The 14,162-nt window shown below is 39.8% G+C and overlaps 1 protein-coding gene across 4 annotated transcripts in view; it reads right to left on the reverse strand.

Moving 5' to 3' along the window:
• TYW3 (tRNA-yW synthesizing protein 3 homolog) overlaps window positions 1–14,162 on the reverse strand; it is a 32,868-nt gene that overhangs the window by 4,103 nt on the left and 14,603 nt on the right. For 2 of the 4 annotated variants that reach the window (XM_009423549.4, XM_009423556.3), the window contains 2 exons: window positions 13,492–13,563; window positions 9,885–10,018 (listed from right to left, as the gene is read on the reverse strand). In XM_009423549.4, coding sequence (XP_009421824.1) covers window positions 9,885–10,018; window positions 13,492–13,563 — 206 coding nt within the window. Of the gene's footprint in view, window positions 1–8,975; window positions 9,077–9,884; window positions 10,019–13,491; window positions 13,564–14,162 lie in introns of all 4 variants that reach the window. The other 2 variants (XM_016920874.2, XM_063800354.1) reach the window with 2 other exon arrangements.

Genomic DNA, 14,162 nt, shown 5'->3' on the forward strand with positions numbered 1-14,162 from the left:
GTCTCCTGTTATATTCTGAGCATGTAGTAGAGTGCTGGCATACTCAGTAAGACTATATTGAATAAATGAATGAATAACCCCAGAATAAAAATGTAACTATAAATGTGTTATCCTAGGTCTCAAATCAGAATGATCTGAAAGTTAGGAAACCCCCCTGCCACTGCAGAGATCTCATCTTACTTTTATGTCCTATTATAATGGGAGACTATGGCAAGAAATTTTTGATATCTACAGAATAGATCTCTATTTGGACCAATTTTCATCTTTGTTTGATTCAATAAACAGGCTAAGTTCTACTTACGAAGCCTATAAAACTCGAAAACTCCAAATATCCACCTATTCCTAAATATGTCACCTAACTCTAATACATATACAACATGATGAGTACACATCCTGTCCATTTTCAAGAACTTATGCACTCATCACTGTACACCTTGATATCTAGTGCTGTGCTTGGCAAACAACAGATGCTCAATAAATATTTTTATCAATGAATGAATTAATTTCAAAAACAGACATAGAGTTAAATTTAAAAAGACTGAGATGCGTGACATACATAACTTTTTGGGCCTTGTTCCATGGTAACATCCTTTCACTTAATGCACCCTTTACATCCTTCCGTTACTGAAACCTGGCTCCCCTGTAGACACCATCTTCCATCATTCCTCCCAAGCGGAGACTGCTTATGTTTTCCATATCCTGCTACCACAGAGCTGAGAGATGAGGTCAGAATAAAACTGGCTCATCAACATTTCCCCAAATTCCTCCATCTGCCCCTCATGTCATCTATCAATAATGTTTGGTTCCTTACATTGATGAAAACTTCTATGCTTGACTTGATCTTTCTTTCTAGGTCTTGTCACCATCTTAGGTGATGTCAATGACTGGTATCCTTCTCATGTTCCACACAGCCTGTTCAGAATGACTTACATTAACATTATCTAAAACATAAATCTGAGCATGCCACAAGATGGTGTGGCTCATCCTGATCATAAGACGCCATCCCTGTTATACAACCTCATCTTCTACCATTCTTTATCAACCCTGCACTTTAGGCTTAGGTAACTGAGTGTTTTTTTCTGGATTATACTTTCTTCCTAGAAAATGAAAGATAAGATTAAATTGCTCCTTTATGATCACCGAGAATTAACAGCTTGTGAAAAATGCCTCATCCATCACATTAAAAAAAAGTAATTAAAAAGGAATGTATGCCTTACTTTAATCATCAACCATTAAAGAACCTAAGAATTCAAAGCTATGTCCTTAGGGTACCAAAACAACTGGTAAAATGGAACAAAGATCCTTTCCTGAATAAAAACTTCAAATACTAGTTTTCCTTTCCCTTTTCTAAGAGAACTTTAAAAGTCCTTTGAGAAATAGTACTCAATAAGTCAAAAGTTATGTTCTCCCCTTATACAGTAACACTTAAGCCTGATTCTCAAAAGTGCAATTTTCTGAACTCTCACAGGCAACAAAATGAGCTCTGAGATTTAAGGAAAAAAAAAAAAAGTATGTTCAGGCAACTGTATTTTTTCTCTCCTTGAAAGAAAAGCAAATAGCCTTCAGTTTTTCTGCCTCTGCAGTCAAGATTATCATAGCATAGGACAACTTGTACTTAGTCTAACTCTTCATAAGTTTTCAGGCCAAGCCTGAGAAAATGAATTCTTGTTTTTCAACGTCAGTTAGAAAACCACTTTCAACAGAAAGCTGGAATTTCTCTAACTTCTCAAACAAAAACACAGAATTGAGGAAACTGAGGCACAATTTTATTTCCTTTAGGCTTCCATCATTCACAAATATCAAAGAAGGCTATTCTAATATGTATTTAGAATTTAACTAGCATTTTCTTTAAAAAACAACATGTATGTGACAGGCCAAGTGCCCAGTACTAGAAGCCCAGAGAAGTGGTCTGTGGTCTGTGCCCTCAAGGAGCTCATGGTTTAACAGGAGCTACAGAACTGTAAAGCCACATTTAACACACCATGAAAAAGATGGGACACAGTGCTCCAACTGCAATCACAAAATGCTCTCCGTCATAAGATCCAATGCCTGGGCTGAACTGCAAGGATGAATGGAAGCTGACAATGTGCTAAGAGACGAATTAGGAGGAAAAAAGATGGGGGCATGGGGGATGTCCCAGGAAAAACTATTAGAAAATAAAATATATGTTTTCGCTTTATATTATTTACTTATTTGGTCTTAAGTATACAGTTGACCATTGAACAATATGGTTTTGAACTACACAGGTCCACTTACATGCAGATTTTTTTTGAATAAAAGCTACACCAAATATTCCTGCTTCTCCTTCTACCTTCTCTACCTCTTCTGCCTCTGCCACCCCTGAGATAGCAGGACCAACCACTCCTCTTCCTCAGCCTACTCAAGGTGAAGACGATGAAGACAAAGGCTTTTGTGACGATCCATTTCCACTTAATGAATAATAAATATATTTTCTCTTCCTTATGATTTTCTTAATAACTTTTTTCTCTAGCTTACTTTATTGTAAGAATAGAGTACACAATATATATAACATACAATACATGTGCTGATCAACTGCTTATGTTATGAATAATGCTTCCAGTCAAAGGTAGGATATCAGTACCTAAGTTTCTTGGGAGTCAAGTCATATGTCAGCCAGGTGCGGTGGCTTATGCATGTAATCCCAACACTTTGGGAGGCCAAGGCGGGCGATCACTTGAGTCCAGGAGTTTGAGACCAGCCTAGGCAACATGGCAAAACCCCATCTCTACAAAAAAATACAAAAAATTATCTGGGCTTGGTGGTACATGCCTGTAGTAACAGCTACTCGGGAAGCTGAGGTGGAGGATCACTTGAGCCTGGAAGGCGAAGGTTGCAGTGAGCCAAGATCATGCCACTGTACTCCAGCCTGGGTGACAGTGAGATCCTGTCTCAAAAACAACAACAACAAAAGCCATGTGGATTTTCAACTACATAGGGGGGTGGTAACCCTAACTCCATGTTGTTCAAGGGTCAACTATACAGGGAAATGTGTGTTATTTATTTAGCTGCTTTAGACCCATTTTTAGAAATGGTAAGACTTGACCATGTGCAGTGGCTCATGCTTATAATCCCAAAACTTTGGGAGGCTAAGGCGTGACAATCACTTCTGGCCAGGCCAGGAGTTTGAAACCAACCTGGGCAACATAGAAAGACCTCATCTCTACCAAAAAAAAAAAAAAAAGAAAAGAAAGAAAGAAAAATGATAAAGACTAGCAACTATGAGGAATCTAAGAGAGCTGTTATTCTTTAGTCCTCCTTCTCTGTGTTACCCATATTTCCAATCTGCTGCCATGTCTGATGGATATTCTGCAGTCTCATTCTCATTCATCTTGTTACTCAGGGACCTATTACTTCTTCCCTAGGCTATAGAAAGAGCCTACTTGTACTCACCCCATCTCTAAACCATCTGACAGGTCTTCCAGAATAATCATCCTAATGCTTTGAAGCCTTAAAAAAAGTAGCACTATTTATGAAAAAGTCTAGTCAACTAAATTTGTGAACATTTATTAACCACTATTCTCATTCCAGACACTCAGAATATAATGAACAAGAAACTGTTTTTGCCTTTGGAGAACTCAATATAATGTGTTAACTTTCAAGCTCCTTTATCTTTTATCATTAATTCAATAAACATTTCTTGGGCTTCTACTATGAGCCAGATACATGTTACATTGTAGGATAAGATATCTCAAGTGTGTTTGTGTATGTGTGTAAGGTTGGGGGCTGGTGGGGGGAGTCCTATCTTCAACGTGACCATGTTGCAGTGGAAAAAAAAGATGTGCAATTAAGTAATTGTAATTCAATGTAATAGAAATACCTGTTTTGCACTGGTAAATGATGATAAGAATCAGAACCATGAAAATGGCTGGTAAATGATGATAAGAATTGGAACCAAGAAAACGGCTGGGGGATTTAGAATAAGATAAGAAACATGTTAAGGAAAAGCTGGTGAGATATTTTAATTAGATATGTTCAAATGGTTATTGGATATGTTGGCCCAAGACTCTAGAAAGATTTGGAAGACCTGCCAGTACATGGAAAAGTAGCAGAACTAGTTGAAGCCATGGGCCAAGGACAGAAGCTTGAAGAACAGTATTTAATGAAGAGGAAGAAGAGAAATCTACAATGAAACTAAGAAGAAACATCACAAGCAGGAAGAAAAGCAGCAAAGTGATACAACAGAAATTCTTACTCTCTCATCTTCTAGGTAAACTGAACCATTCACTGATCCCTATTTATGGCTTACATATTGCCATCTGTATTAGTCCATTTTTGCGCTGCTGATAAAGACATACCTGAGACTGGGCAATTTACAAAAGAAAGAGATTTAATGGACTTATGGTTCCATGTGGCTGGGGAGGCCTCATGGTCATGGTGGAAGGTCTCACATGGCAGCAGACAAGAAAAGTGAGCTTGTGCAGGAAGACTCCCGTTTTTAAAACCATCAGATCTCATGAGACTTACAATCATGAGAACACCACAGGAAAGACCTTGTCCCCAGGATTCAACTACCTCCCACCAGGTTGCCCCATTGGCCCCTCCCAAATCTCATGTCCTCACATTTCAAAACCAATCATCCCTTTCCAACAGTCCCCCAAAGTCTTAACTCATTTCAGCATGAACTCAAAAGTCCACAGTCCAAAGTCTCATCTGAGACAAGGCAAGTCCCTTCTGCCTATCAGCCTGTAAAATCAAAAGCAAGTTAGTTATTTCCTAGATACAATGGTGGTGTGGGCATTGGGTAAATATAGCCATTTCAAATAGGATAAATTGGCCAAAACAAAAGGGCTACAGGCCCCATGGAAGTCTAAAATCCAGCAGGGCAGTCAAACATTAAAGCTCCAAAATGATCTCCTTTGACTCCATGTCTCACATCCAGATCATGCTGATGCAAGAGGTGGGTTCCCATAGTCTTGGGCAGCTCTGCCTCTGTGGCTTTGCAGGATACAGCTTCCCTTCCGGCTACCTTCACAAGCTGGCACTGAGTGTCTGTGGCTTTTCCAGGTACACAGTACAAGCTGTCGGTGGATCTATCATTCTGGGGTCTGGAGGATGGTAGCCCTCTTCTCACAGCTCCACTAGGCAGTGCCCGAGTAGGGACTCTGTGTGCGGGCTCTGACCCCACACTTCCCTTTGGCACTGCCCTAGCAGAGGTTCTCCATGAGGGCCCTGCCTCTGCACTAAACTTCCATCTGGGCATCCAGGTGTTGCCATATATCTTCTGAAATCTAGATGGAGGTCCCCAGATGCCAGTTCTTGACTTTTGTCCATTCGTAGGCTCAACACCACATGGAAGCTGCCAAGATTTGGGGCTTGCACCCTCTGAAGCCACAGCCCCAAGCTCTACATTGGTCCCTTTCAGCCATGGCTTGAGTGGCTGGGACACAGGGCACCAAGTTCCTAGGCTGCACACAGCACAGGGACCTTGGGCCCAGCCCACAAAACCACTTTTTCCTCCTAGGCCTCTGGGCCTGTGATGGGAGGGACTGCTGTGAAGACCACTGACATGCCCTAGAGACATTTTCCCCATTGCCTTGGGGATTAACATTCAGCTCCTCATTACTTATGCAAATTTCTATGGCTGACTTGAATTTCTCCTCAGAAAATGGAATTGTCTTTTCTATCACATTGTCAGGCTGCAAGTTTTCAAAACTTTTATGCTCTGCTTCCCTTATAAAACTGAATGTGTTTAACAGCACCCAAGTCACCTCTTGAATGCTTTGCTGCTTAGAAATTCTGCCAGATACCCTAAATCATCTCTCTCAACATCAAAGTTCCACAAATCTCGAGGGCAGGGGTAAAATGCTGCCAGTCTCTTTGCTAAAACATAACAAGAGTCACCTTTGCTCCAGTTCCCAACAAGTTCCTCATCTCCATCTGAGACTACATCAGCCTGGATTTCCTTGTCCATATCATTATCAGCATTTTGGTCAAAGCCATTAGACAAGTCTCTAGGAAGTTCCAAACTTTCCCACATTTTCCTGTCTTCTTCTGAATCCTCCAAACTGTTCCAACCTCTACCTGTTACCCAGTTCCAAAGTCGCTTCCACATTTTTGGGTATCTTTTCAGCAGTGCCCCACTATAGTGGTACCAATTTACTGTATTAGTCCATTTTCACACTGCTGATAAAGACATACCTGAGACTGGGCAATTTACAAAAGAAAGAGATTTAATGAACTTACAGTTCCATGTGGCTGGGAAGGCCTCACAATCATGGTGGAAGGTGAAAGGCATGTCTCACATGGCAGCAGGCAAGTGAAGAGAGCTTGTGCAGGGCGACTCCCGTTTTTAAAACCGTTAGATCTTGTGAGACTTATGCACCATCACAGGAACAGCACAGGAAAGACCTGCCCCCATAATTCAATTACCTCCCTCCAGCTCCCTCTCACAAGACATGGAAATTCAAGATGAGATTTGGGTGAGGACAAAGCCAAACCATATCACTATCTCTTTTTCCTTTGTTCATGCTCTTCTTTTTTATCTATCATGCTATTTCCCCCTCCCACAGAGCTCTTCACATAAAAACTCTGCCTGCATTTTAGGCCCTGCTCAGTGACTTCTTCCAATATGCTTTCTTTGATTACACTATACCACTTCTGAGTATATATCCAACAGAACTGAAAGCAGTGAATCAGATACTTGTACAATGATGTTCAGAGCAGCATTATTTATAATAGCTAAAAGGGAAAGACACCTTAAATGTCCATTGACACATCAATGAATAAACAAAATTCAGTCTATAAATACAATGGAATATTATTCACTCTTAAAGAAACTGAAATTCTGATACATGTTATAGCATGGATGAATCCTACATTAACGAAGTAAAATAGGCCAGATACTGGAGGATGCATATTGTATGATCCCACTTAGATGAATTACCTATAATAGTGGAATTCATAGAGAAAATAGAATAGTGATTACCAGGGGAATGGAGTATGAGGAATCGAGAGTTAGTGTTTAATGGGTATAGAAGTTTAGTTTGTGATGATGAAAATGTTCTGGAGATGGACAGTGGCGACAGTTGCATAACAATGTGAATGCACTTAATGCCACTGGTTAAAATGGTAAATTTCCTATTGCGTACATTTTATCAGAAAATAGAGTTAAAAAAAAAAACCATTGAAAGTGGATTCAATTACTTTTCTTCCAGATTTGCTTTATCAACAATATTAGATGACAATATATTCTGCCCCTTTATTGTACATTTTATGTAATATTTTCTCATTACACAGTTGGTGAAAAGCACATGGCTAATTTTATGCTACTCATAGCCAGATGATGGTTTCATCTGACCCATGTGCTGACTGCTTATTAATAGATTCAAAGATAGCCTTCCTTTTGTAGTCAGTCAATAGCTATCCAAATTTCTCTAGATCGTTATGTATGAATTGTCTTCCTACATCTGGTGTCAGTCCCTGTCTCTTCCAGTCTCCAAATTAGATGTTTATAAAGCAGTCTGCTGCTTGAAGGTCTTGTCTTGCCCAGCTCCAGAAACAACAGGAACCCAATGGATAAGTCTCTTTCCATAAGAAGTGGGCTTAGGAATTGTTTCTCATGAACAAGGCCTTTTTTTTTATTAAAAATATTCTACCTCTTTAATTTTCACATTTATAGAATATTTCTTATTGCTGAAATGTTTTTCAGGATTTTTTGAGTTTTTGAAATTCTCTGAATTGTGAAACTTTGGTCCTATGGCAAACCAATCTTAGTACTTAATGAATGTCTGATTGCATAACTCATCACCTCCAGGATTTTTTTCTCTTTTCAACATCAGAAGAGTAACTCTTTCACTGCATTTGGTTGAACATACAGCTGTTCCCAAAGGAGCTCCTTAATTTGTTCTTTCTAAATTCACATGTAATCTTCTAATCAGTATCTTAAGACATTTTTACCCTTCTTTAATTTTTCCCTGATTTTATATGATAAGCATGGCTCTTAATGGCAGCATGCACATTATAATCTCAAAACATATTTTTGAGTCAATGGATTTAAGCATAATTTGATTTTATAGTTGGTGAACGTGGCTCAATTAACTTCACCAGGTGTACAGTTAGTTGATCTTGGGCTCTATTTATAAGCTTGTTAAAATTCAAGAAAGGAAACAGAAAAAACTGATTTGCTACCTCCTATGTTTTAGCAAACAGTCTCACTGGATTACAATTTAATAAGTGGTAAACTTATGGAATGGTACCAGTAAATACTTACATATAGTAGTCTGTAGTCTGGTGGAATGGGTTTTGCTTATTTAAAAGTATTACTTTAGTTAGAATACCTGCTCAAAGTATTTTGTGGCCAGGTTTTTGTGGTCAGTTTTTCTCAACCAGGGTGTGGCTGCAAAATTAAGCTCTAGTACCCTAAGACATCCATTGTAAGTAATGAATTGACTTTTCTCCAATGTATCTAAAATAGTACATGTTACATAAAATCCTTGGGAGAATTCAGAAAATAGTCACTCAAATAACTTTGTGAATTATGTGGTTCAAATGAGGAACCCTAGTTGAGAAAGCCTGAATGGTGATATTTTTATGATTATAGGTTTATTCTCTATGAATCAATGAAGGAGAATGGCTATCCTGTCCTGAGAGTCCAAAACATAACAGGGTCAGGGCAGTCATTATAAATACACTATCTAATGAATATAATAATTATTCTTTAAGATAGGTATTTCCCAGAAGTTAGAGATAAGAAAATTGAAGTCTGGAAAGTTGAGCAATTTGGTGGAACCACACTGAGTAACTCAGAACCAGGATTTGAACCCAGTTCTGCCTTGGTGGCATACTTCTACCTCACTTCACCCTTTTACACTGCCACCACTAGCACTTGTTGGCCTTCAATGCTTCAAAAAAAGTTCTAAGTATTAAAGAATCTTAAGCAGGCAAGTTAAGCAACAGGAATCCTTTGCACTTTACAAACATGATTTGATAAAGAATGGCTTAGCAGAGAGGCATACCAGAAGCATCCTGAATGAGGCTATTGCGATGGTCATGAATGAGGAAAGCAGCAGTATGGATGGAGACAGAATGACTGAAGAGATATTCAGACAGCGATTGACTGAATGGAAGTAGCCAAAAGAGTGGGGAGAAGAAAGAAGAAAATTATAAACGACATCAAATTGGCTATTACTCCTTGTATAACTCAAAACTGTGCATCTAGCTGATGGTAGGTCAGTGGCATTACTTTCATATATGAAAGACAGCATAATATTTACTGCTTTATATATAAACTTTATTCTTGGGAAAAAGTTGTTAAAGAAAATAATATAAAAGTTTCCTTTGCCAGGAGGTAACGATGAAGAACAAAAGAAGTATGGAGACGTGAAATGAAAGCCATACCTTCCTATTTAGAAAGTTATGGCAATTCTAGATCTAATCCATGACAAGAGTTTGGTATTAAACTAGCCTAAGCCAGAGAAGTGAAATATTTATTAGACAAAAAAAGTCAACCAAGCTGTTCCCCTCAACAGGAAAGACTAGGTAATCTCTGATAGGTCCCATCTAGGGGCAGTGTGCATCTCTTCCCTGGCTGCCTTCACAAATTGATCAGTTACAGTTCCTGTGGCTGCTGGGCTGTCCTTCCAGAATAATTATGTTTCTCCCCTTTATGCCGGCTTCTGGTGGTCATGTGCCTACCATCCCCCAGAGAGCCTCTCCCGTATGCTCCATTTAGTGCCCATGGCAGCCAGACCTACTCTCATCTATTACTTTGATCATCTTTTTATTATTAATGATAATAAAAGTATTTTTAAATTATCTACAAATAGATAAGCAGTTGACATTATAAACTGAAGATGGTAAGTATTAATGTTTTCAAGGATGATCTAGGCATATAAGAATAACATGGAAATAACCAATTAATATACCTCTCAATTCTTTTCTTGTTTTCCTCCATTTTTTGATTTGCCACATTTAACAGGAAGTCAATATATTCCTCTGTCACCATCAGTTTTCCCTTATGGCTTAATGGAACTTCTAAGCCATGTGTACTCCGGACAGCCTACAAGGAAAAAACAATTTAGATATGAAGACTTAGATACCACAGAAACTGAAAATAACTCAAGAAAAGTCCCGTCAGGGCTGTGTTTGAACATACTTTAGTTCCATTACAACAGTTAAGTCAGCGCTTTGATAGAATTTAGCTGAGCACAGTTAAAGCAAAGGAGATTAAATAAAATTTTTTCCATCATCTACAGTCATTTCTAAAGAAAGATATTCTATACATTACCTTTCAGAGAAACAGATGATATCAAAGAATCAAATAACTTTTAACAATTTCAATCTCACTATAGCTTGGAAAGCCATAATACACGACTTAAAGAAAGAAAGAAAACCTCAACAGAAATCTCAAGGGAAAATAAAAAAGAACTGGATGCCAAAGGGTCTCAGTGCTCTTGGAGCAGAGCACAGTTACAAGAGTAAACTATGCCTCCTCTATCATACACAGGAGCTGCTTCTCAATGCTTTAGGGTTCACAATCTTAATAGCCCTGTTGATGAAATAGTCAACATGTTCCAAGTAGAGGCAAACACTGGATAGAGGTTAAGAACAACCATACAAGCTCTATAAAAATTATTATGAGAATAAAAATTCACTCCATACATTTTCTTTTTTTTTTTTTTTCAGACAGAGTTTCACTCTTGTTGCCCCGGCTGGAGTGCAATGGTGCAATCTCGGCTCACAGCAACCTCCGCCTCCCAGGTTCAAGCGATTCTCCTGCCTCAGCCTCCAGAGTAGCTGGGATTACAGGCATGTGCCACGCCTGGCTAATTTTGTATTTTTCATAGAGACGAGGTTTCTCCATGTTGGTCAGGCTGGTCTTGAACTCCCAGTCTTAGGTGATCCACCCACCTCGGCCTCCCAAAGTGCTGGGATTACAGGCATAAGCCACCATGCCTGGCCACTCCATAAACTTTTGCTGAGCATCTGCAATGTTCTAGGCTCCCTATAAGGTATGAAGATACAGGGTGACTATAACATGACCTCTGGCTTTAAGACTTATGACAGAAGAAACGCACATGCATGCATGTGCATGTACATACACACACATACACACACACTGGCAAGAAAATGTTGAAGAGAAACAACTGAGTCTAAGAACTCAGCTTTATGGGAAAGGCAGCAATTGAGTTGGGATTTTAAAGGATGAGTGCAATTTCACCAGACATAAAAATTAAGAAGGGGCCGGGCATGGTGGCTCATGCCTGTAATCCCAACACTTTGGGAGGCCAAGGAAGATGGATCACCTGAGGTCAGGAGTTCGAGACCAGCCTGGCCAACATGGTGAAACCCCGTCTCTACTAAAAATAAAAAAATTAACCAGGCATGGTGGCAAGGGCCTGTATGTAATTCCAGCTACTTGGGAGGCTGAGGCAGGAAAATCACTTGAACCTGGGAGGCGGAGGTTGCAGTGAGCCGAGATTGAGACATTGCACTACAGTCTGGGCAATAAGAGTGAAACTCTATCTCAAAAAAAAAAAAAAAAAAAAAAAAGGAGGAGGGGAGAGAAAGGGGGAGAAGAAATCCAGCCAGAGGCACCACTTATCTGTGGGCATAGAGACATGAAAGAGCATGATACCCTTGGAAAACAACCAATAGTTCTATATAGCTGGAGCATAAGTATGTAATTGGAAGACGAACATAAACAGGTAGATGCAAAATAGTCTGGGTAAGACCCTGAATACCAAGAAAATGTTTGGAGGCCCTGAGGTTTTTTTCTTTTTTTTTTTTGAGACAGAGTCTTGGTCTGTTGCCCAGGCTGGAGTGCAGTGGCATGATCTTGGCTCACTGCAACCTCCACCTCCCAGGTTCAAGCAATTCTCCTGCCTCAGCCTCCCAAGTAGCTGTAATTACAGGCACATGCCACCATGCCTGGCTAATTTTGGTATTTTTAGTAGAGATGGGGTTTCACCATGTTGGTCAGGCTGGTCTCGAACTCCTGACCTCAGGTGATCCATCTTCCTTGGCCTCCCAAAGTGCTGGGATTACAGGCATGAGCCATCGCACCCAGCTGAGGCCCTGAGTTTTTTAAAGGGGGATTCTGAGAGCACTGGTTGGAGGGACTCAAGGAGAAGACCTAAAGTAAGAAGACTAGTCGGGAGACAATGGTAAAGACTGAGGTTAGGGATCTTGAGGGCTGGGCAGTGCCAGAAGACCCAGGGTGGGGTCAAGTATTAGAAACGAGGGGCAGCATGGATAGGACCTATAACGAATTGAATACGGAAACAAAGAAGAAGGTGAAAGAATGGCTCTGCTTTCATCTGGGCTACCAGATGGAGTAAAGAGTGAGTTGGGGACACAAACCAGTACCACGGGCTTTAATTTTCTTTTGTTTTTTTGAGACAGAGTCTTGCTCTGTCCAGCCAGAGCGCAGTGGCGTGATCTCGGCTCACTGCAACTTCCACCTCCTGGGTTCAAGTGATTCTCCTGCCTCAGCCTCCCGAGTAGCTGGGACCACAGCTACGCACCACCACGCCCAGCTAATTTTTGTATTTTTAGTAGAGATGGGGTTTCACCAGGATGGTCTCGATCTCTTGACCTCGTGATTCGCCTGCCTTGGCCTCCCAAAGTGCTGGGATTACAAGCATGAGCCACCACGCCTGGCCAGGCTTTGATTTTCTATTTAGCCATGCTTAAAGGGTGTCCTCTTTTGTCATCCACCCCTATTTGGGAAATAGGTTATTGTTAAAAATAGATAGAAAATAGGAGAATATAGGAAGGTAGAAGGAGGGTAATCTCAAATAGTTCAAAAACATGCCATGCCAAACAGTAAATATCACAGGAGATCAGAATAGGGCGAAATATCTAAGGGCTAGCTTGGCTAGAGAAGGACTCAAAAAGAAAGCAAGTCTTAAAGACCATCTAGTCGAAAGGTCGGCAAATCTTTTCTCTAAAAGGATAGATAGTAAACATTTTTTGACTTTGCAAGCCATATAGTATCTGTCACAACTACTAAAGTTTGCCATTGTCTCACAAAAGCAACCTCAGACAATAAGTAATCAAATGAGTATAGTGGGATCCTGCCCCATGTGGGCTGAATGTGGCCCTACGACAGTAGTTTTCTGGACCACTGATACTGCTGAGAAAATTCAAACCCTGAGAGACTGAGGAGCTTGCCCAAATTCACACAGCTGTGATCCAGCAGGTATCAGTAAAGGGGACTTTGAACTCTCTCTGTGACTCTTTCCATGATGTCATAGTGCTTTTGGGCCTTGCCTACTTAGGATGAGGAGGGCAGAGTTAAGAATCAGGTTAAAAGTAAGTGGAGAAGAATATTATTAAATAAGACCTCAACTGTAAATCCAAACTCTGGACTTTGCCCTGTAGGAAGGAGCAAGTCACTGAGGGTTTATGAGTAAGAGAATGGCAAGAAGATTTGAGAAAGGAGACATTAAAGGCAGGAGTCTAATTAGGTTATTCAATTTCTGGATCACTTTACACTAAAAAAAATTGCTCTTTGACAAAATATCTTACCAACATAGTTTTTCCTCTCTTTCCCACCGTTATGCCAGAGTTCCTGAAACCAGAATCTATTGCCATGGAATGCTGTAAGAAAATAAAACTTGTTACATTTTGATACTGTGGGTAACCAGATCATCTGTTTGGCTCCACAAACTACAGAAACATATATAACCCTAAAAGCTATTAAGGTTTTTAAAAAAATTTTTTGTCTAGCCAATACGGACTATGCTTAAAAATGACTTTGATCAAACTCCTAACATCAGGAAAAATATTGAAATATGAACTATGGATGTGTCATTGAGAAAGAGTAAAAGTAGAATTCAATCACAAACAGTGACATTTGGCTAGTGATTGCTTCCAGAAAGCAGAATGTAACCAAAAAACAATCATTCTTCTAATTGTGTTGTATAAAAATAAACAAAACAAAATCTTTTAAAATGAGTACAATGTTTCTCAATAGCCCTTCTATTGCTTAAAAAACTTTGTTGAAATGATATAAGAAAGCATAGAAAGCACACAAATTCTGATCTGACTGAGGTGACTTTGTAAGTTATTTTGTCAGTCTCTAAATGTCACAGAGCCCTGGGGAGCAGACATGGGTCCCTTATTTTCTCCAGCTCAGTAGTTCTTAAGCAAGAATAATTTTGAACCCCAGGGGCCATCTGGCAATGTCTGAAGCCATT

The sequence above is a fragment of the Pan troglodytes genome, chromosome 1 (genome assembly GCF_028858775.2).
Source record: "Pan troglodytes isolate AG18354 chromosome 1, NHGRI_mPanTro3-v2.0_pri, whole genome shotgun sequence".
In the NCBI taxonomy this organism is placed as follows: domain Eukaryota; kingdom Metazoa; phylum Chordata; class Mammalia; order Primates; family Hominidae; genus Pan; species Pan troglodytes.